Here is a 24,419-nt window from a genome sequence, read left to right as displayed (position 1 = left end):
GACAAACTGCAGATGGTTTCAATCTCTTCCTCATGGTCTAGCTCAAAGAAGAGAGGACAGCGGGGCAGACATGGCCAAATCTCTCCCAGGCTTGTTCATGTAGCACTGCACTGGAATATTTTAATCAGTAGCCAAAATAAAATATAACGCTGAGTTTGAAGGGCAATCCTGTATGACCATCACTTGTAGCAAGACTTGTATTATTTGCTTATTTATTTACTATATTTGAGTAATGAAGTATTGTACAGGTGTGTGTTTATGTATATATCTCACAATATTTTCTTTATTTGCAGGAGCGGATAACAGCGCTGGAAACAGTAAGTGGCTTTATTTTGAGTTTATCACAATTCTTACACTGGATTTTATACAATTATAAAAAAAGAGAAAAAAAGAGAATGGGCCTGGTATATTTAAAAGTAGTTTTCCAAACTATGAATCATCTTCTAAGAGGTCCTTTTTTGCCAGTTGGCTACGATAAACCAAATAATATGTAAAAAGGCACAGTACATCCACATGAGGTCACTTAATATGGAAATGTGTTGGTAAAGTCAACCATATTTTAAAGGTCAACTGGAAGTGTAAATTAGACAAAACTTCAAAGTTGTTTGTACTTGAAAATGACAGGTGCGCTTATGTTTTAGTATTACCAGAAATTAAATAACATTTCCATAGGGAAGCTGAAGTCATTCTGCTAATTGCAGTTGTATGGACAGGAAAGTCAAAATAAACAAAAGTTGATAAAATTAGGACTTAGCCACTGATCTTTGGAATTTTACACCAGGAATGTACACTTTTTTCCTCCAAGGCCATGGAGTTCTTGCAGACACAAGTATGTCAACAAGTGTGCTGTTCCCTGCTGTGCATTTCCATCCAGGGGACAACTTTGGTATTGCTCCAATAATCCTGTAGGTCTTAATTAATTGCAAAGGAAAAGAAGAGAACTTATGTGTGTGTGCGTGTGCGTTCATGATGTTATAGTTAAATTGGGCATAAATGTTTTTATTTATGGGGTCAGAATTGTCAGCAGATTTGTCTCTTGTGGGCAACCTAGTAAGCTGGACTAGAATGAATCCAAATAGTGACCCTGTTCAGAAGACACGTTAAGCCATGGTGGTTAAGTATTTTGAGCTAAACATTATGGCTTAGTGTGTCGTGTAAACCATTCCTAACAATGGTGGTTACATAACCACGGTTTAAACATGCTCACTAACCATTAGCGGCCTAACCATGGCTTAGTGTGTTGTCTGAATAGGCCCAGTCAGTTTTATTTACAAAACCCTGGAGCTGAGATACAACCATATGCTTGAGTGCCCACCTGAGGTATGAAAGAATGGATTTGGGGCAATCGTTATTAATATTGTCAGGGTGAAAGATAGGTTGCCTTAATTAGGACTCTCCACAACCTCCTTCTGAATGATGGGAAGTTCTCTCTCTCTCCCTCGCCCTCTGTCTCAGGGAGGCATTGACTACCTCTGAAATCCTGTTTACATATGCCCAGTCATGCTGTTTAAGACGCCAAGATAGGCAAGGCTCAGGCATATATGTCTCACTTGTCCAAGAAGTGCACCTTATCCCAAGCAATCTCTCCTGTAAATATAGAAATGAATGCATGTATCAATAGATATACATTTATAAGTATAGCTTTGCATGTGCCCACAAGTGCATTTGAAACTTGCAGATATATACATACATACACCAGATTCCATGGAAGAAAACTTGAGAAAAAGTTTTAGATTTTGTTGGAATTTGCTATTTCAAACTTAAAGAATAAAAGTTCTTTCGTATGAGAAAAATTCAATACTAACCCTGATGGGTAGGGGGTAGGGGCGGGGAATAGGATGGTGCGTTGTTGGCTCACCTCTGTTAGCAGAGAGGAGTTCCTGCCTCAGTGGAGGTCCCAACAGAACCTGGGTGGACGAAAAGATGCCATTGGTAGTTCTCCCGTTCGGGGTAGAAGGCAGAAAGCCCCCAAATGGGAGCATTCCGTGGGCAGAGTGAGAAGAGCTGGATCCAAAGCACCTGCTCTGCCCCAGATGGGCCTTATCCAGGCTCATTAGCAATGCCAACCCTGGAGTGGTTGTAGCTTACGATTGCTGTCACTAGGGGTGGGGGGTGGGGAAGGTTCAGTAAAAAAAGTGGAGCTTGTCAACTTCCCCTCCCCGCAATTGTGGTATAATAAAAACATTACTATTAAATTGCGCTCGTGCATGATGGCCCTGAAATTTCGCAGAAGCACATAGAATTATTAATTGTTATTCTAGCTTTCCGCCATGAATCTTTTAGGCCATTGGGGACATATCTTAATAGTTGACTCGTCCCTTGATATCTCCAGGAACATCACAGATGTTTTGATAAATATTCTGATTTCTTCTTAAGTATTTAATTAATATAAAGCTCTCTCAGCCATTGGTGAATAATGAGGGTTAGTACATTTTATTTGTTTATATATTTATTTAATATATATTTATATTGCCCAGCAGCCTAGGCTCTCTGGGCAGTTTACAACTAAAACCATGATGAGACAATCCAAATTAAAACTTTAAAGTCACATAAAACCAGAATAAGTTACAGTCCAGGGAAGGCTTGTCTACAGAGATATGCTTTTAGGAGTCATTTAAAAGATATTACGTTTTCTGCCTCCCCAACCGCATGAGGGAGGGTTTTCCAGAGGGTGGGTGCCACTACAGAGAAGGCCCGCTGTCGAGGTTCTTCATGGCGACATTCTCTTCTTCTTGGAATGACGAGCAGGGCCTCCTCTGAAGATCGTAAATGCTGATGTGAGGGAAGGCGGTCTGCTAGGTATCCTCGTCTCAAGTTGTTTAGGGCTTTGTAAGATCATAGCTTGACCTTGTAAAAAGGCTTAGCTGGTATGTCTTACATATTGCACTGCCATAATTAAAGACGTGAAGGCACAAGGCTAGAGCAGATGTGGATGTTCAAGGAACTAGTTTAGCTATGCACTTTGAACACTCCACTTTTCCTCTGTTGGGCTTGTTCATACTGGTAGTGGTACATGTGTTGGCCACAATTCATGTGACATTGACAACCTTTACTGGCTCTGTCATGGGTGCCAAGGTATATATGAATTTCCAGTTCACACAACGTTCCCACATGCTTACTGACAAACACAGGCTATATTCCAGCATAAGGAGCAAGAGTAGTGGCTGGTGGTATCTCTCAGAAGAATCACCCCTTGAGTGAGCAATACTTCCTCTTTCCTTGCTTCTGGTACCACTTCAGTCCTTCCTGCTCTCCACATAGGCTCCTACAGCACATGTTATACCAGAAATGCAAGAAAAGAAAAAGTGAGCTACTCATAGGGGTGATTCTACTGACACACACCAAAGGCCACTCATGCATCCACTATCATCATCATGTATTTATTTTTGCGTTCTGAATCCACCCTTAGCTGCATGTGGATGTTTGCATCTATATTGCTTTCTGCATATAAATGTTTGCATGTAGTACTGGAACAATTTAAACTTTTCTGAGTGCTTTGCAATAACAGCTGCTATTTCTCCTACAAAAAGAAGCCCTGGGTTGTGTTGTCCATATTATTGACCTTGCCTTTCCCAGTAGCTCAAGGCAGACAGCAGCATATTTATTTTAAAGATATTCTTTTCTTTGTTTTTGTTGCCTATCCAGTCATCTGCAGGGTTGTTTACAGAAGACTTAGACATCTTTTCCTGTAGCAGCTGTAGTAGAGCCCTATTCAGGGGTTCTTGCCTGACTAAAGTAAATATGCTGTCTCCATTCATGCTTCCCTCTACATGTGAATGCTGACCTTCTGAAGGGGGAGACTCCTTTGTCCTTAGAGGATCTCCATGCAATTCTGAACCCTGATTTTCCAGGTTTCAAATTTGTGTGGAGTACTTCCACAGAGAGAAGACAATCTTCCCTTCAGAAAGCCACCCTTCATATATAGAGGCTGCAGGAAATGGTGATGGGAGGGAACAGGACTAGCATGCTTCCGTTCTTCACATTTACTTTACTCAATTTGAGAATGCCTGAATAGGGCTTTTGGCCTTGGAGTTTGTTGCATCTAAGATGATACAGTTTACCATGTTCGGTCAAGGAGTTGGTGACATAAAGCATGTTTGTTTGACAGTATGAATACTGAGAAAGCTAGTTGTAAAACTTCTAATACATTTAATTAAAAACTTAAGAATGCTTTCAAGATTAAAACCACAGAACATGGCTTCAAGATTTAAAACTCTGAATTAAACCACAGGAAAGCCACTGAGTGTGCCCCTCTACACATCTGTGGCCATGTCCATACCCCAATAGCCAGTTGTTGAGAGTAATGCTGTCTGCTGTTTGTGCATCGCTCTGTGGCCTTGTAAGCTGAGGCCAAGAGTGCATATGAAATTAATTGATCCATTTCTGCATCTTACAGATGTGAACAACGGATCAGAGAAAATCCATTTCGTTCTAGAATTCTGTACTGGGCAAATTTAAAGATGGGAATGTAATGTCACGAGTTCTGTTATTCAGCAAGGGTGAATATCCACTGCCATCTATTTCTCAATCCTATTTTTAAAAGTAAATATAGGTTAAGAATAACTAGCTATTTCTGTAATATTCGGACAACACTTGTGTGTTTGTTTATTTATTTAAGCTGTTATGTCCCATCTTTCTATTTTAGAACAATCCACAAGGCAACAAATGAACTTAATCTGGTGCACAATATTTTGAAAATCAGACATTTTAAAAAATATATAGCTAATACATCAAAATAGAAGGAAGATAGTGAACAGCAGCTAAATTTCCAACTTGTATTTTCCATCGTACAAAAAGCAAAAACTCATCAGAACAGCATAGTCGTAACTTCAACGTTGTTGGCGCCACTACTAAAAAGACCAACCAATGAAGTAACGATGGAGTCAGCATGGAATGCAGGTCCTCTAAGGGAGATCCGTAATATGAGGGGGGAGACACTTGCATTTTCATGTTAGAATTTGAATAAAATCCTGATCGTTTTGCATTTCATTGCATTTTTCCTTCAGTTATTATTTATTTACTTACTAAATTGTTTTTTTGTAAAATGAATCTTTCAAAGTGACTAACAAAAATGAGAATCTTGCCAAGGGAGGTGGGGTTTGGATTTCACACTTGGTTTAAAATGCATTTATCCAGTCCTGTGCAAAATTAATGTGCAAAATTACACTCTACTATTTTCTTCATTCGCCTGTAATAAAATCAGCCACTAGCAGTGCAATCATAAGTGTGTTTACTGAGATGTAGATCCCATTGAGTTCAATGGGGCTTATTATCTAGAAAGTGTGCTTAGGATTGCAGCCTACATTTCTTTTCTGACGAGGCCCTCTCTGTTCTGTATTTTGTAATACACTTGCTTCCTTACTAAATACAGACATACTGAGACTCTGAGCTCCAGAGCGGACACCCTTGCCAAAATAGCTAAAATATGATTTGTATTCAACAGGACAACAAACCTATTTTTCAGGTAGTAAATGCACATGGAGGGGAAATGCAAAATCAGTGTTTGAAATCATGTAGAGACTGTCAATGTACAGAGGAGGCTCTCCCCATCAGAAAGTCACCATCCACATGTAGAGGGTGATGGAAATAGCGAGAGGAAGGCATGGCTAGCACATACCCCACCTCCTCACATGTTTACTTTACCGTCATTCTGAATTCCTGAATACCACTATAGTTGAAATTTGGAGTGGGGCAGGTGGGAGATAGAGAACAGAGGGTTTGGCAGGTTGCTGCAGAAGACTTAAACTTTATTGAATTGCTCAACGTTTGGAGGTGAGAATATTAGCTTTGGATTTGCCTACAGCTAAGTAGCATCATTTTTGTTGAGCTACTTATCTTTATGGTGTCCCTGTAACTACTTTCAGATATGCAATTGTCCAGGTAGAACACTACCCTTTGTTATTGCAAAGATAATGTGAGCATGTTCTACAAAGTATAGAATCTTTAACTAACACAGTTTCCCTCCAGGTAGAATGAGAATCAGAGCAAAATGCTCGTTGTAAAGGGCATATTTTTGTAGATGTCATCCTTTATTTCTCAGGAGTTGTGGAATATACATCACACACATACATGCACACACACAGAGTTGCCGCTGGTGACAGAGGGTTTTTTGAGTATGACATTCATAATTTATACAGTGGGATTTTTTTTTTAAAGAAAGAAAAAGAAAGGGATGATCTGCATTCAATCCTTACAACTTTCTTTAAGAATATTGTGTTCCTTGCATATGATTCTTTTTAAATTCAGATTTGCATATGTAGGAATTGAAGATGCCACTGAGCTATGCGGAAGGCCATTCATATGTTGTGCTTTCTGTGGTATTTTAAGAAACCAACCCACAAAGAGAAATTTAAACATACTGGTTCTAAAATAAACTTATAAAATGATTCTAGTGTGTAGATTTTGCCCGCTGTAGCAATACATTGGGTGTAATACTGCATGCATTAAATCCATAGGATCAAATACATAGCACTAAAATACAAAGATATAATTTTTATTAGACGATAATGTAGAGGATAAAAAAGACCTTTTCATGGACTTTGTAAGAAATTTGAACAGCTGCATCCAGTGAAGAGCATCAAGTTCTAATTAAGACTTTTAGATCTGCAATATCTTAATGTGTATAGCCTTTTGACAAATCATGGCACTTCTTTTACATAAACATATTGATAATTTAACCATTCTTCCTACTTCCTAAGTGCCTGTTATATGTAATTCTATATAATTTTTATAACATTTTTCACCCTCTTTGTGATTCTTTAATAAAGTATTATTAAGACTACAAAATGATCAAGTGCCAAAGAAACTTTATGATTCTTAGGGAAATTCCCAGCACATTCATGGAAAATTTCTCATGAATGGCAATCACCATCATTATCATCCAAGGAAAAAAGGGCTTATTTTGTGTTGTTGTCTTCATTACATAGATAATTTTCTCTCTCTGGCATTCTGCAATATTATAACCTTCCTAAAGCTTTGCCGGAGTTACAGAAAGGCAAGCCATGCAAGTGAACCAGATGTTACAGTACTAAATAAGGTTATCCAATCCACTGCAACAGGCAGTGGATTGGGTTAGCAGATAGCTTGGTTTGCTAAAACAGTTGTTCCATAATGATCCAGTGAGCACTTGTCAATTATCCATTGTGGGATGACAGGTCAACCTAGTATCACTTTTGCTTCCACTCCACTTCTCCATATAAACTATTACTGCATTTACCTGTGAGGGAAGGAAACTCAGCAATTTTGTGCTGGGTTTTGGGGGTGTAAAATAGTTACTATTTATTTTAGAGGCTGTTCTGGGGTCAGAAATACACAGGATAGTTAAAAGTTCAGCCCAGGAATCTAAAATTTAAGGGGAGAAATTGGCTCACAGGAGGGTAAAAAGTTCAGCCCAGGAATTTGGCAATTAAAGAGAAATAGATACTTAATCACGACTTTACTTCCCTTCTGATTGGCCAAATATTTGGGAGGGGGGACTGAAAATAATGTATGTAAGTAAAGCTGGCAAATAAAGAACATACAGACAAAAAGACTTACAGTTGGGAAATGTAAAGAGGAAGAAAAGGAGAGGCTCAGTTTAGACTGAGCGGTGGTTTTAGAACTCCATGGTGGAGTTTTTACACCACTGTTGAGAAATGTGAATAAGGCAGTGCAATGTGAATAAAGGAATAACAGGCGTTTGAATAATTCGTAATGCTCTGTTGAGTGCCATTTTGGAGCCTAATCTACACCAAACAGGATATTACACTTTGAAAGCGGTATATAAAAGGCAGGAGCCACACCAAGCAGGATATAGCACTATGAAAGCGGTCTATGGTATGTGTCAATGCCCATCCCAACAGTTGTCAGTGCACTTCAATACCGCTATAAAGCAATAGTGTGGCTCCTGCCTCTTATATACTGCTTTCATGCCGCTTTCATAGTGCAATATCCTGTTTCATGTAGATTAGGCCTCAGTCAAATAAAAAAATAAAGCAAGTCAAATCAATCAATAAAGCAAATAATAATGCAACCTGAATAGCAAGAAAATATTGTATCTTTCCTAATATAACTCCCTCCAGCCCATCTAGTTTAAAGCACTGTGAATCATTCTACATTTCCTAGACATTCCATGCTTTATAATATTTTAGCATCAACTTCATAGTTACCAGTCCTATGCAATGGTTCAACAGGTCCGAAACAGCAGACAGAAAGGAGGGGCAAGAGAAAACAAAACAAGGAGAAGGAAAGAAGAGAGAAGTGAAGTGATATAACCAGCTACTCTTCTTAGGAACATGGGAATATAGCAAAGTGTGTGTGTGTGTGTGTGTGTGTGTGTTATAACTGAGTCAGACCATTGGTTCATCTAACCCATATTGTCAACATTGACTGGCAGCAGCTCTCCAGGGTTTCAAGAAGGAGTCATTCCTAGTCCTATCTGGAGATGCTGGGGATTAAAACTGGGACCTTCTGTATACAAAGCATGTGCTGTACCACTGAGCTACAGTCTGTCTTCTGGCCAGCTAGATAGCCGTTGTTATATTGATTAGACATGTCGCCAGATCTTTATATCAGTTTGGAGCTAGGCTTTCAGATGGCCATTTCTACTCTTTCGTGTCCCCAAAATCTTCCTAGAGAAATGTGCTCAGTGCCTCTTACGTTGTCTCTCCATTACTTTATAAGCAGGTTCCATCTTCTCCAAGGGTGTTAAGGATTCATCATCCCCTGTGCCAGGCATGGCCAGAAAGTACATCTCCTGAGTTTTTGATCTCCAAGACACATGTAGATCTATCTTCTGTTCATCCTTGCCCTATGCCAAGGATGTTCCTCAGCAGGTACCAGGTTGCTTCAGCAAAAAGGCACTTTGACCCACAAGCAGCTTCTCTGCCTTCCTCAGAGGTTGTACAGAGCCTGGACTTTTCTACTGCAGTCATCCATTTTAGTCCATCATGATTGCTCTAGGACTTGAAGAAACCAGTGGTGCCTTGGGCCTGGCAAAGACAAATTAACAAATGTGAAATGGGGCAAACCATTGATTTGCACATGGAAAAGAAGCGTTCTTTCAGTATTATTAAAATGTGTTTTCTCCCATCTAAAGACATCTGGAGTCTAGACTGAAAGTTCAGTTATTTTGGCATGTGATTCTTTTCTTTCTTGGATTCCAATGCCAACAAATGTTTATTGTAAAATTCCTGGTGGTTTAGTTCTTCATAAAAGGGATATTTTCTAAAGGTGGTGTTTATTTGACATCACTTAAGGCTGATGCACACAACTTTTTTGCCTGATAGAATGAAGTTTGACTCAATCCACATACCAAATTCTACTCGCAGGGGTATTGGCTATGATACTGCAAACTCCCTCCCCTACATATGCACACTCATCTTAGTTCTGGATCCAGTGAAAAACCTACCTTAACCTTTTGAAGGCACTTTCTGGCCTTGTTCCCCTAGCCTGACTTCCTTTATTTATTTATTTATTTATTTATTACATTTCGATACCGCCCAATAGCCGGAGCTCTCTGGGCGGTTCACAAAAATTAAAAACATTCAAAGTATAAAACAACAGTATAAAACCATAATATAAAATACAATATAAAAGCTCAACCAGATAAAAACAGCAGCAATGCAAAATTACAGATTTAAAACACCAAGTTAAAATTTATTTATAGACTGTTAAAATGCTGGGAGAATAAAAAGGTCTTCACCTGGAGTCTAAAAGCATATAATGTAGGTGCCAAGCGAACCTCCTTAGGGAGCACATTCCACAGCCGGGATGCCACAGCAGAGAAGGCCCTCCTCCTGGTAGCCACCTGCCTCACTTCCTTTGGCAGGGGCTCGTGGAGAAGGATCCCTGAAGATGACCTTAGGGTCCGGGCAGGTACATATGGAAGGAGGTGTTCCTTCAGATAGCCTGGCCCCAAGCCGTTTAGGGCTTTAAATGTTAATACCAGCACTTTGAATCGGGCCCGGACCTGGACTGGCAGCCAATGAAGCTGGAAAAGGACTGACATGATGTGGTCTCGTCGGCCAGTCCCTGTTAGTAAACGTGCTGCCCTGTTTTGTACCAGTTGAAGTTTCTGGACCGTTTTCAAAGGCATCCCCACGTATAACGCATTGCAGTAATCCAAACGAGAGGTTATCAGAACATGGATAACTGTAGCTAGGCTGTAGCTACAGTACAGTACGGCTACACTACAGTACGGCTTATCTGTTTCTTCCACCCAGTCTTTTTTTATCCAGTTCTTAATCTTTGCAGTGGTCTCCATTTTTTTGTTGAAGTTCGGTTTCTGAAGCAACCTCAATTCCTTGTCTTTTTCCTGACTGCCTACTTCCTAATATCAATGGACAAAGCTCCTCTTCTGGATCTTGCTCTGGCACACTTATTACAATTGCTATGATAGAGTGTAAGAAGTACCTGGGGATAGGCAAACTCCCCTTCAACCTGTGTGCAGGGTGATCTGCCAGATAGTCTGCAGGCGACCAGTGATTTATTTATTTATTTATTTATTTATTATTATTATTATTCACGAGCATCAATTTGCACAAATTCGTGGATGGGAATATTTACAGAAATCGTGATTTGCACAAATTTGCAGACATAAACAGCACACTTTGTGTAAAATTGCAGGCATAAAGGACCATTTACGCCTATTTACGGCCACAAATTTGCACAAATCATGATTTCTGTAAATATTCTCAACCCTGAATTTGCACAAATTGGGATTTTTGCAATGTTTTTTTAAAAGCACAAAACCATGACCTTGCCTGACTCGGCACGCATCAAGTCGAGTCGGTTCAGTGTTCCCTGTACTGCTGTCAGCGGGGAGGTCTGAACTGATGAAACCTTGCTGAGCTCCACCTTCAAACCAGATTCCTCCAACATCCCTACCTTGAAGGAGTGTAGGAAATACCTTGAATTTGTATATTGCTGGATGGGAAAACATATCCACAAATTTGTATGCCTGTGCATACAAAGCCCTTTCTAAAAAGTTAAATCCCACCAACCCTCTGTTGGAAGTGGGGAGAAGGAAGATGAATCATTCACCCTGGTTTGACTCTTCAAGCCCAAGATTCTTTGTACTTTTTCCATTGAATCAGAGCCTATTATTGCATAAAATATCCTTCCCTTTATTTCTCCTTCTTTTCCCCTCATTTTCTCCCACTTTTAGGACAGTGCTTTTTTTGGTAAACGTATATGCTATTGATAATAAATGTAAAATTAGTTAATTATTCAATACCTTAGGAACAAATTGGATAACACTACGAGTCACTTTGGCCAAACAGTAAGTTGGCCAAAAAGATGTTTCTAAAGATAATGGCCATTTCAAGTTTCCCTGGAATCTGTTCAAAATATATTCAATTAGTAGGCACATTTTTTTCTCTTGTTATAATTTATATTTTCCAGGGCGGGGAAAGGAAAATGCAAGCATATAAATCATGCGACAAATAGGAAGTTGCAAAAATATGTCTTTTCAGCAGCAATATTTATAATATATATTCCAACAGTTAATAAATATATTATAAGAGATATTAAATCACAAAACATGTTTTTCCAGCAACAACTGTTTACAATATGTATTCCAATAATTAATAAAACACATTCCATTTCTTTCCTAAGTTTGTGATATAAATTCTCAATTCCATCTGAAAATACCAAAATGTCTAGTTTACTGCCGTGGTTAGAAATCCCTGCTGAGCCATGAAGCTCAGGTGACCTTTGGGAGTCACTATCTTTCAGCCTAACCTATTGCTTTCTTATCCTATAGTGCAAAGAATTACCTCGTGTTAATCAGAATAATCAGAATAATTCCTTGTCTTGACTGGATAATTAATGCCATCAACATTGCAAGTAATCACCTTTACTTCATCTATAGTGACATAAAGATAAACCAACAAACATACATCTTGACATATTAAGGAAATATATGTTTCTGACCAAAAGGCTACAAGAGAGAAAAAAGAAGCTCAGAATAAACTGGGAGGGCCACTTAAGCCATAGCTAGACGGGGCTTTATCCCGGGGCGAACCCCGGGATTGTCCCTATGCGTCCACATGACGCACAGGGGATCCCGGGATCAGGGAGGGATGATCCCTCCCTTGCCCCAGGATATTGCCCTCCCCTTTGGCCCCAGTTTTTCCATGGTCCTAGGCTGAGCCCGAGACCACGGAACATGTGGCTGGGTGCCGCGGGTTGACCCGGCTCCACGCGATTCCTTGCGAGGAGTTGGGAGCCGCGCACAGGGCACAGCACTCCTCAGGAGTAGGATAGGAGGAGCGGGGAAAGTAATTTAAATTTAAAAAATAACTTATCTTTTGCGCACGAGCATTCGTGCGCTGCTGTCCCTTTAAAAATAAAAATGGTAGGCGCGACGCCTGTCCCTCTGAGGTCATTGTGCTCCGCATGTAAACAGAGGGGGGATCTCGCGTTAAACACAACATGAGATCTTCCCTCCTCTTTTAAGGGATTACAGGTAGGTCTAGCTAAGGCCTTAAAGTCAAAATATTCTTGAATCACTTTGGGTTGTTATCTATTGGACAACTGTATCATATTACAAAAGATCCTTATCCTAAAGTGGCATCTAGAGTAGTTTATTACTATCTAAATGTCATTATAGATAAAATAAAGGCAATCAGTTGCAATGTTGATGTCATTAATTATCCAGTCAAGAGAAGGAATTTCTATCTACTGCAGTAAACCAGACATTTTGGTATTTCCAGATGTAATTGAGAATTTATATCACAAACTTAGGAGAGAAATGGAATGTGTTTTATTAATTATTGGAATACATGTTGTAAACAGTTGTTGCTGGAAAGACATGTTTTGTGGTTTAATATCTGTTATACATATATTTATTAATTGTTGGAATATATATTATAAATATTTCTGCTGAAAAGACATAAGTGACACTCCCAGTTTATTCTGAGCTTCATCTTTTTCTCTTGTAGCCTTTCAGTCAGAAACATATATTTCCTTAATATATCAGAATGCATGTTTGTTGGTTTATCTTCAATCATTCAAGAGTTTACTGGTCGTATCCTAATAAGAATAGCCCTCTTTACTTAAATACTGAAACTATTTCAGAAATATTTCTCATAGTAAATTTCTCTTTTGAGCAAACATTGAATTTATGTTATATATCATTTTTGTTCCACATTGACTTAAAACTAAAAAGTTCCTCTAAATATAGAATAAGACTATCTTCCTCTTGACTTTATGGAAGGCCACCTTCTTTTAATATTATATGTTCTTAATCCATAGTAAATTATCTCAGTTTGAATTGTCAGTGTGTCAATTTCCTGTTCCTTTATTTTACAACATTGTAAATAAAGTATTTACATTTTGCTGATCTGCTCCTTTTCTTTAGCTCCTTTCAACCTGCTCTCTTCTCTTGATTGTTTTCTTGCTCTCCCGCCCCCCTGCCCCCAGTCTTGTTTTAGGCCTAATCTACACCAAGCAGGATATTGCACTATGAAAGTGGTGTATAAAAGGCAGGAGCCACACTACTGCTTTATAGTGGTATGGGGCCATTGACACATACCATATACCACTTTCATACCGCTATATCCTGCTTGGTGTGGCTTCTGCCTTTTATATAATACCACTTTTATACCACTTTCATAGTGCAATATTCTGCTTAGTGTAGATTAGGCCTTATTGGGTTAAATCCAACCCAGTGTCATGCTAGCTGAAGTCCAATTAGAGTGACGGGAATTTCTCCCTCTCGCTTCTCTGCTGCAGCTCTCAATATCACCTGAAAATATGGTCTGGAGGGTTTCCCAGCCATCCAGAGCAGATTTTTTCCATTTCCACTGAAGAAACTGCTTCCATCAGTAGAATGACACAGCTGGATACAACACATTGGTTGCTATATATTTTATTACTGAGCTAGTTTCTTGTCCTAACACTTTCATTTTAAAGTTTTAATTTATTATTTTTCTCCCACAACCTTTCTTTCAACTACTATAATAGCCTTTTGATTAGCTCTTTTAAAAATAATAATTATCATTTCTTTCTTTACACTCATAATTTTCTTCGATTCCAGAGATTACAATCAATGTGTGCCTGTGTTTATTTTATAAACGTATTCCCTAAGTACGCTTGATTACCTATTGAACAAATTGTGAGTTCATCAATTAGCCATTGTAATTTATCTACATATACAATTATTATTCTAACCAAATTATTCCATTAAATCAATATTCCCTATTTTATTCATTTGTTTGTTTTATTTGAGGCACTTACATCCTGCCTTTTAATCAAAATAATCAAGACAGCAAACACAATAACTTCAGAAAGGAAACAACACAGCAAACTCAAGAATTACTTTAAAATACCAATGTTAATTTCTCCCCCTTACAACACATTTTAAAATCCATCAGTCATCCTAAAATAGGAACAGGACATATTTTAAAAAATAATAATCAGCAATTAAGTATCATCTTGAGAGACAATATCCAAAAACAGGTATTGAAAAGTGCACCATAACTCACCACCAAAACAATAAACATAAATGGGACAAAAACAGGTATTGCAAAAAAAGACTCAGTACCAAAACCAACAAAAATCCCCGTCTTTTGTGCCCATCTGCCAAACTTCCTTTTACTATTGATAAGTTCAGCTCAATAATTCAGCAATTCATTTATTCAAAAAATAATTTGTGAACATAATTACAATAAACTGTGATAATGCCTGCTTGACAGCTGCCTCGTGTTGTTCACCTTATAATTTAATTCTCAGTTTCCAGTATTTTGATGAATCAGTTAATAAAAAAGAATCCCCGGTAAAATATTTTGCTTACAATGCTGTCCTATGCGTATGCTGTCCTGTGCATTGAATTTAATGGGACTTACTCCTAGGTAAGTGTGTATAGCAGCCTTCCCCAACCTGGTGTCCTTTGGACTACAGCTTCCAGCATTGCAGACCATTGATCAGGCTGACTGGGGCTGATGGGAGTTAAACTCCAAAAAATCTGGAAGGCACTAGGTTGGGGAAGGCTGGTTTGCAGCCTATGTAAGTTGATCAGTAGGCTCATAGATTAATAGTTAATTAATTGCTTACTCAAAAAGCATATATTTCATGTGCTGGAAGAGTATTATAGGGTGAAAATGGCAGATTATTCCTGGAGCAGAATGTAATGTAAATACTGGGGCACCGCTCCTTCAGCACCTCAACTAAAGGTTCTTACTTGAGCAGGGCCTTTATGCCTATGGTGCCCTTGCCAGACACACTGGAGATTGGAACTTCCCCATCAGCAGTTGGTAGTAGTGATTTGGTGTGGTGTGTATCCTTCCCGATTCTAACTCCTTTGTACATAGATTGGGTTTCCCAAACAAAACTGCAATGAAGTGAGCTGGGGGGAGATCACTCAGTTTCTAAGAAGCATGCCCAATGCTGAACCTTGCCTATTTCTTGAGAAATTGTAGTTTAGCAAATCAGCCTTGCAGTGACTGTCTACTCTCACAATGTGCATTGTTTGGTCACCATGGTTTCAGAGGCTGTAGTGGGTGCCAAAAAACGGTGGCCCAGGGCCACAGGCAGCCTCCCCCCAAGCCTTGTATGGCCACCCCCCAGCCCCCCAGCATCTGTTGCTTCTGAAAAAAGTGGGAAATGCTACCAGTTTAAGTCACAAGATAAAACCTGCACAGAAAATAATGCACATTCATTTCCCATAGGCATCAGGCTGACCACTGTTGGAATCAGGATTCTGGATCAGATAGATCCCTGGACTGCTCTAACTAGGTTGTCTCATATATTTTGTCAGAATGTGGATGCTATTGTGGTGAACTGTAGTGCATAGGACAGCTTTCTGAGTTTTCCCAGGGCATGGTCTGAAAACACATTACAGCAGTCTTGCTGCTGCGGTTAAGTAGGACTGGGTCCAATCAAATGCCTGGACAGGAGACCACAGGGGAACTCTTATGTATGTCGCCTTGGATGGCATCCTGGAAGAAAGCTGGTATAGAAATGGAATAAATAAAATTGCAAATACTCTTTGATCTTTGTCATACTACTAGCATTTGGGTAGGCTAACAACTTTGTGAGGAAAATCACTATCTGTGATATCTCCCTTTGGCCCACTATATTATTTAGCAGATTCCAGTAGGGGCTGTTTGAGGATTCAGATGGGACCTGAGTGTGGACACTTTGTGTCATGCAGTTTGCATGCTTGATATATAACCTAAGTGTGAGTTTGAAAAATATCCTTCATGGGTCACCTTTAACATCTCTTAGTCAAGTAATAAGTAACTGCCTTTTCAAATGCATTTACTGTCACTTTCAATTATGGGTAGACTTTCTCTTCTTATGGATTACACTCTGGGGATTTTGTAGCCTTCTCTAATTTTAAAAAATACTCCCAATCTACAGATGGTCACTTGTGTTACCCAACTCAGGGAATGGGAGGTCCTTTTTCACGACACTGGAACATTTTTGTTTCTGTTGTGTGTGCATTTCCTATGTATTAAATATAAAACCAAACCTTATGAATAACATAGACAACCTAACTTGTTTTATTTTTGTGTTTATCCCTGTGGTTTCAAGACTAAAAATAAAATGTAGCGTCTGACTTTGATTTAGATCTGTCCCTAAGGACAACCTAGAGTTGCCTATCACTGCAAATGCATCAATATAAGGAGGATTAACTGTTCGCATGCTCTTTAAACATCAAAGTGTTTATATGAAGTCATGGAAAATGAGTAATCTGTTTTATCATTCTCTCTGAGAACATAGAACACCTCTTAGAAAGTAAATAATCTTTTATGTTAAGAAAACAAGAAAAAGATTAATAGCATTCACTGCATGATGGAACAGTGTGCTTTTAAGTAAATTACCACCAGTGCTGCTTCTATTGGTACAACTGGTGTTTGTTGCCACTTATCAGCTTCATCAGTGTGGTGTATCAGTGCCCTTTGTTCCCTGTTAAATAATGAGCAGACAGACATGATTGTTCTCTTCAGGATTAGTTGTATGCATTATGGCACATCGTTTGCAGTTTCTGGGAAATAATTAGCAGCACTTAATTGCCCCCTGTGTCAGGTGTCCCCACCATCCTTTTTAGCATTTTGTTCTGCATGGCTAAACCGATCTCTTTTAATAGAGAAGAGTGCCATCATTAATGATACAAATATGGCACTTGATCCATATTAAGCAGGTTGCTGTACGTGTCACGAAATTATTGTCTCACCACTTCCATGGGTCAGCCCAAAAGACGACTTTTTCCTTCCTTCAGCTTGCTTTTTTGTTTTCTTTTCATCTTCATAGCAAACAAAACTCTTTTGTACATTTGTAGGGTTGTATTCTTGCCCTTCATAATGAGACAGAAAATCTATTCTTGCAACCCTGTTCAGAAATTACCATAATGTTTTTCAGCTACCTCCTAAAGCACAGTTGGTATTCACACGGCTGCTGTTCTCTGTAGAGGTAGTAACGTAACATAATTATTGCAAGCCTCCATGCAAGACCTCAGTTGTTGAGACTGCGTAGCAGTAGATCACCATTCTCATTTTTAAGGATGTTTAGAATTTCCCATGTTTTCAATAGGTTCCAAATTATATAGCCCTTCAAACGTTTTTGAAAACTTGAAAATAGTTGAACCATGCAGGCAGTTCAAGTAGCATGTCTGGATTTACTTGTTTACTGTAACACAAACATGGATGGCCACCTCAGAGGCACAGTGTTGTCAAGTAGCCCCTTTAGGAGAGGAACACCTCAGTTGAAATCTGACTTTTTGATGATTTACATTACTTGCCAAGTTTGGTTATGTAAACTTTTAATATGTTTGCGATGAAGGAAGAAGAAACATTTAATTTAAGGGTGAATAGTTCTGTTCAAAATCAGGAGCTCTTGAGTTCCTTTCATGTGGCAGAATGTCCCTGAAACATATTGTCCCTCTAAAATGACTGCTGAGCATTTGGGTCAGTTATTCTGTTTCACACAGTTAACTTTTCCATCGTTGAAAGCTGCAGAGGGAGGCCTGCTGAGAATCTGCTGTCTCTTTCAGATATCCCTCAACCTTTCAAGCCCTTATGAAGACCAGGGCCACAAATGACTCTGGGAAGAAGTAGCAAACCATGCAACTCATCATAAATTAATGGAGTGGAAAATCAAGGCTTTGATGAACATAAGGCCACTATAAATGAAGCATGCAATATGAATGAGTGCAGCTTCTTTGTGGGAGAGGCACAGTGGTGGGCAATTTAATGAGGGAGACACATTGATAGACACCTCAGTATTTATTTTTTTAAGCTTGTGAAAGGCAAGGTAAAGATGGTTCTTATGAGAGCTATTGGTCGACCATTTTAAGGTATACAATTAATTGAATATTACAAGGTGTGGCTCATCCTGTTGGTAAATTTGTGATAGAACGTCTAATGTTTCACAGAGAAAGTCTAAATCAGAATCTGATGATGTGCGCTGTGAAATTCATTTGAGTGGCACTTACTTACATATTGGTAAGCCTGAGTACATTAATGTAGAACATTTTGTTTTTCTATTATTTGTGCCACCTACCATGGAACAAAGATTTCTGTAGTTGTCCTGTTTGTAGTATGTTTGCTTGGGTTCATGCTACTGATAACAGGTGAAGCTATTCTGAAAGTAATGTCAGATTCACTGATAATATTTTGGTGATGTGATTCAGTTTTAGGTTAATGCTGTCCCCCCCACACACACACTTTCTTTTCTTTTCTTTTTGGAGCATGTTGCTGTGCATTGTCTTCCGTGCTTGTTCTATCTTTCGACTTAAGAAAATAAGAACATGAGAAGTGCAATGCTGGATCAGACCAAGGGTCCATCTAGTCCAGCACTCTGTTCACACAGTGGCCAACCAGCTGTTGACCAGGAACCCCTAAGCAGGACATGGTGCAACAGCACCCTCCCACCCATGTTCCCCAGCAACTGCTGCACACAGGCTTACTGCCTCGAATACTGGGCACAACCATCAGGGCTAGTAGCCATTGATAGCCTTTGCCTCCAGGAATTTATCCAACCCCCTTTTAAAGCCATTCAAAGTGGTGGCCATCACTACATCTTGTGGTAGTGAGTTCCATAATTTAATTATGCGCTGTGTGAAGAAGTACTTCCTTTTCTTTGTCCTGGATCTCCCACCAATCAGCTTCATGGGATGACCCCGGGTTCTGGTATTTTGAGAGGAGAAAAATGTCTCCCTATCCACATTCTCCATACTATGCATAATTTTGTACACCTCTATCATGACTCCCCTTAACCTCCTTTTTTCCAAGCTAAACTATCCCAGTTGATGTAACCTTCCCTCATAGGGGAGATGCTCCAGCCCCTTAATCATTTTATTTGCCCTTTTCTGCACTTTTTCCAGCTCAATAATATCCTTTTTTAGGTGTGGTGACCAGAACTGTACACAGTATTCTAAGTGTGGTCGCACCATAGATTTGTGTAAGGGCAGTATGATACTGGCCTTTTTATTCTCAATTCCTTTTCTTACAATGCCTGACATGGAGTTTGCCTTCTTTATAGCAGCCGCACACTGGGTGGACATTCTCATTGAGCTGTCCACCACAATCCCAAGATCTCTTTCTTGTTCAGTCACCACCAGCTCAGATCCCATTAGGCTATACTTGAAGATGGTATTTATTTATTTTTGGCCCAACATGCACACCTTACACTTGCTTACATTGAACCGCATCTGCGATTTGGATGCCCACTCTCCCAGCTTGGGGAGATCCCTTTGGAGCTCTTCACAATCCCTTTGTGTTTTAACAACCTTAAATAATTTGGTGTTGTCAGCAAACTTGGCCACTTCACTGCTCACTCCTAATTTCAGATCATATATGAACAAGTTGAAAAGAATTGGTTCCAATACTGATCCCTGTGGAACCCCACGATTTACTTCCCTGCATCGGGAGAATTCTTAATTTACTTAATTTGGTAGTATGGATTTAGAAGTGACACAGAGGCCTGGTTCAGACAACACGCTAAACCATGCTGCTTGTGGTTAAGCAGCATGGTTTAGCGTGTTGTCTGAACCAGGCCAGAGAAAGAGTTCTTGCTTCTTATGGCTCCACTTTTTTATACTTTTTATATACTCCACTTTTGAGTAGTTTAGGGTGGATTCCTGCATTGAGCAGGGTGTTGGACGCGATCGCCTTTTAGGCCCCTTCCAACTCTACTATTTTATGATACTATGATCTAGGTTCCTTTGCCTATAATTGTTCCTGCTTCTGCTTAGTTCATTTTTTTTATAAAATGATTCCAGCATTTAAGATCCATATTCATTCATTAATGCATATACGAATTATTATTCAGCACAATTCCAAACTGTTGGATGGTGTGCTTTATAATACCTTCGAGCCAAAGAGTTCAGGGTAGATAACAGCGATTAGGGTGACAAATTCAAAAGGATACCCGAAAGCTTTGATATTTGAGGTAAAGCAAACAAAAGGTTTAAGGGGAACACGGGGGGGGGGGGGTTGAAATAGTCATTTATTTATTTGAAAAATCAAAAGTGGCTGGAATCAAAAGTGATTCCCATCTGTTCACATTTCCACGTCACTATCTGCCTTTTTGTGCCCAGCTCTTTATCTTCACTCAGCCTCTTTAAAGTTCCATTCTGTACTTTCACACACACACGGCCCACACAAACCTTAAAAAAAGAAATGGGAGATGTGGCTGGGAAGAAGGGGAGCAGCCATCAAACAGACTGATGTCCTTTGACAGCAGTGACTTCTAACAAATTTTGTGCATAAAATCCCTCGTACTCGCTCCAAAGTGGACTCCATTTTGTTGGCTGCACAATCATGGAGTTTTCCTGTAGGTCCATCTAGTCACTTCTGGTTGGATGAGTTTCAGCTACTGCAGCCTAACAATGTCAACTGCATGCTTGAAGGGATATTGGCCCTTTCTACACCTAAGGATTATCCCAGGAAAATGGAGGGATCGTCCCTGCCAGCTCCCAGGATCACCTGGGTGTCATTTGCATGCACAGGGATGATCCCGGGACGATCCTTGGGGGAAAAAAGCAGGTGTAGCAACAGCCCTAGTCTCCTACTTGTAGGCTTGACCCTTGCCCATCTTGACTTAATTGCATTTGGTCGAGGGAGAATGACTGCTTGGTAGCAGGAGACTGTGAATGTAACTCTGAAAGAAGGCATGGCCCTAGCTGCTTTGAAGGGAGAAGTTGTAAGACCAGTCTTGAAAAAGCCCCGCTTGGAGTCAGGTGATTTGCCAAATTACCATCCAACTACAAAGTTCCTCTTCTTGAAGAAGTGCTCAAACGGTGGAGGCTGCCCACCTCCAGCATTCCTGGATGAAAGGAATTTTCTAGACCAATTTCAATTTGATTCTGTTGCAGTTTTAGAGTTGAAACAGCCATGGGTTATCCCGGTTAATTACCTTCCCTGGGAAAAACACTGTGGAAGTGTGAACCTCTTGATTTTGTTTTATGAACTCCCCAGGTTGGGTGGTATAGAAATGTAATACATACAGTAAATGAAGTATTTTTTTTTAAATCCTGGATTTCTCAGCAGCATTTGATAACATCAGCCATGATATTTGTCTGCATCACCATCCTGGAATGAGAATAGGAGGCACTATTTTCAAGTAGCTTATTTCCTATCTGATGGGTTCAGTGCCAGGAAGCGGTACTGAGAGTCTATCACTTGGCTTCATGCCACTTGTGCTATGGGTTGCTGCACATTTCTATCTTCTCCTTCATGCTATTTATCATCTACATGAAACCACTGTGGGAGATTGTCCAGAGATTTGGAGGGAGGTGTTATCAATATGCTGGTATCCAGTTATACTACTTTCCATCTAATCCAGGTGAAGATATAGATATTCCAAACAGGTAGGTTGGATGAGGGGGTTGCAGTCTCCACTATATGGGGGTTGCACCCCCCATAAAGGGATCAGGTATTCAGCCTGGCTTTGCTGCTAGATCAAGGCTTGCAGAAAGATGCCCATGTACCATCTTTGGCTTGAAACACCTTTCACCAGTTCTGTTGGTGTGCTGTGTTCGTAAAACAGGGGTGATCTTGCCTAATTTATCCATGGCTGAAAATAAAAATGGCCATGTATAAGAAATGAATGGAAGGAAGGACAGGTTACTATGGATGAGTACAGATAAGCAGCCCAGACTTGTAGGACAGTGTCTGAGGCTAGCAATAAGTGCATAAAAAAGAGTGAAAGTGGAACTGCTCAACTCCTGTTTTGTCTCCATCTTCTCCAAAAGGGGACCTGTGTACAGTCTCACATAAGTGGCATAATTGATTGAGGGTTTGGGATTGCAGTTCAAGGTAGATCAAAAAATACGATCTCTCTCTATTTTAAATGTTCAAGTCTTCCAGGCAAGATGAACTGTATCCTAGGGTACTAAAGGTACTTCGTGATATACTCTCAGAATCTCTGTCTATCACCTTTGATGTATCCTTCAGATCAGATGAGGTGCTACAGAGCTAGAGACAGTCAAAGGCCCCAGTCTTGAAAAAGGAAAAAAAAAGATGTTCTGGGGAACTGGCCTAGATGATAGGTGTAATCACAGGAGATTGGAAAGCCATACGTAAAAAGTGTTCATCAAACTAGAAGGAGGTTTCAAGTGGGTTGTTGCATAGGGTGACCATATGGAAAGGAGGACAGGGCTCCTGTATCTTTAACAGTTGTGTAGAAAAGGGAATTTCAGCAGGTGTCATTTGTATGCCTGCAGCACCTGTTGAAATTCCCTCTTCATCACAACAGTTAAAGCTGCAGGAGCCCTGCCCTCTTTTGTATCTGGTCCCAGTATTGTACTTTGTTCTGGGCCCCGAATTGTTCAGTATTTTATTTTATTAATGTCTTAGATAAAGGGGCTTAAGTTACACGAGAGGCAATTTTAGCCCAACATTTGGAGAAATGTCTTCACTAAAATAAACAAAAGTTACAAAAAATAAAAGAGTTCTCTCCCTGGTCTAGGTTTGCTCACTTCTACTTTCCCTCAGGGCACAAAGGTCTTAAGTAGCCCCAGAAAATTCCTACAAGAAAACTCACTCCATGTTTTCCACACTGCTCCACTATTCTGTGATGGATAACTCAGTCAGTACATTTTTAAAAAATCTTGATTATGAGCAGAGCCAAAGCAAACTCCACTTGGGTCTTTCAGTGTGAACATCAAAGTGATAGTAAGGAAGAACAATGAGGCAGGGAGTCAGCAAGAGAAGCACACAAATTGATTTCTCAGCTGAAAAATGAAGGGAGTCGAAGAAAAGCAGAAATAAATAATAAATAAAGGATGGAGCAAGTTTGTTCTAGCCAACTGTTCCAAGTGGCACAGCTTCGAAGGCTTTTGCTCCCATACACTTGCACCAAGAGAAAATTGTATGAAAGGATGGACGAAATGAAATTCAACAAAGAGCCAGCAGAAGGATATAACACAATTGGCCTTGTTGTTCTATAGCAGAGATGAAGGGAAAGCTTTCCAAACACAGGCAAAGTCTTTGGATTTTCTTCTTTCTTTCTTTAAAGGCAAAGATGACAGTTTTATTCTGCATACGAAAAAGTTGTGCAAGATAATTGACACCAACTGACATGAAAATACAAGAAGGGAACCAATAAATGATAAATAGAAGAGTCCATTACATTATATCCAAAAAGCTCCTTCAAAATGAGAGTTAAATGCAAAAAGATTATAGTGCGAAAAATAGGAACCTACCAGAATGACAATGGCATAGTCATAATGAAAAGTACAACATTTCAAAAGATATAATGACCTTCAAAAACATTTATATGGTCAGATGTTCTCACTATATTTAGGACTGCCAGAAAAAAGACATTTTGAATATATACAGTAAGAAAAAAACTATTATTAATGAGAAATAAATATTAAATCTTGATACTCTGGTAATCCATGCCTTTCTGGGGCCATAGCTAGGGGTCAAACCTGTTCATCTAGGTGACACACAGGGGATCCAGTGCTCAGGCAGGGGCAAACCCTGGATGATCCCAGGATAAACCTTAGGTCTAGCTGTGGCCTGGGTTTAGGTTAGGGATAGTATAACACTGCAATCGATGAAAGCTATATATTGGTAGGTGGTGAATGCAGCAGGATAGTAGAGATCTGGATTCACTTTTTTATGACATGCTCACTAGAGCATTGTGCTCTAATCCTTTGGGCGAGGAGTAAAACAATACTTCACAGCTATTAAATTTGAAACACTTCCCCCGCTTTAACAAATTGTGCTGAAGTTATATCATCTTGGTGGGAAGCTGAATGGCATGAGCTTTTTCTGGTTTATAAAAGTGCTTCTGGTCTAATAGATATAAAACTATTTTATAGTATTTATGAAAATTGGTAATGCAGAATGATGAACAGCAAAACATTATTCTACAACCCTATAACTACAATTAGTATATCTGAAAAGTGTTCCTTCGTTTCCAACCATCCAAGCCAGATCAGTTGCAGAATGGAATGAAAGAATGCAGAATCCTGTAAAGCAGGA

At 39.5% G+C, this 24,419-nt stretch overlaps 1 protein-coding gene across 1 annotated transcript in view; it reads left to right on the top strand.

Moving 5' to 3' along the window:
• CEP128 (centrosomal protein 128) overlaps positions 1-24,419 on the top strand; it is a 238,411-nt gene that overhangs the window by 189,426 nt on the left and 24,566 nt on the right. The window contains exon 20 of the mRNA XM_063117936.1: positions 294-317. Coding sequence (XP_062974006.1) covers positions 294-317 — 24 coding nt within the window. The remainder of the gene's footprint in view (positions 1-293; positions 318-24,419) is intronic.

The sequence above is a fragment of the Elgaria multicarinata genome, chromosome 2 (genome assembly GCF_023053635.1).
Source record: "Elgaria multicarinata webbii isolate HBS135686 ecotype San Diego chromosome 2, rElgMul1.1.pri, whole genome shotgun sequence".
NCBI classification, from domain to species: domain Eukaryota; kingdom Metazoa; phylum Chordata; class Lepidosauria; order Squamata; family Anguidae; genus Elgaria; species Elgaria multicarinata.
This window is presented reverse-complemented; position numbering and strand designations above follow the sequence as displayed.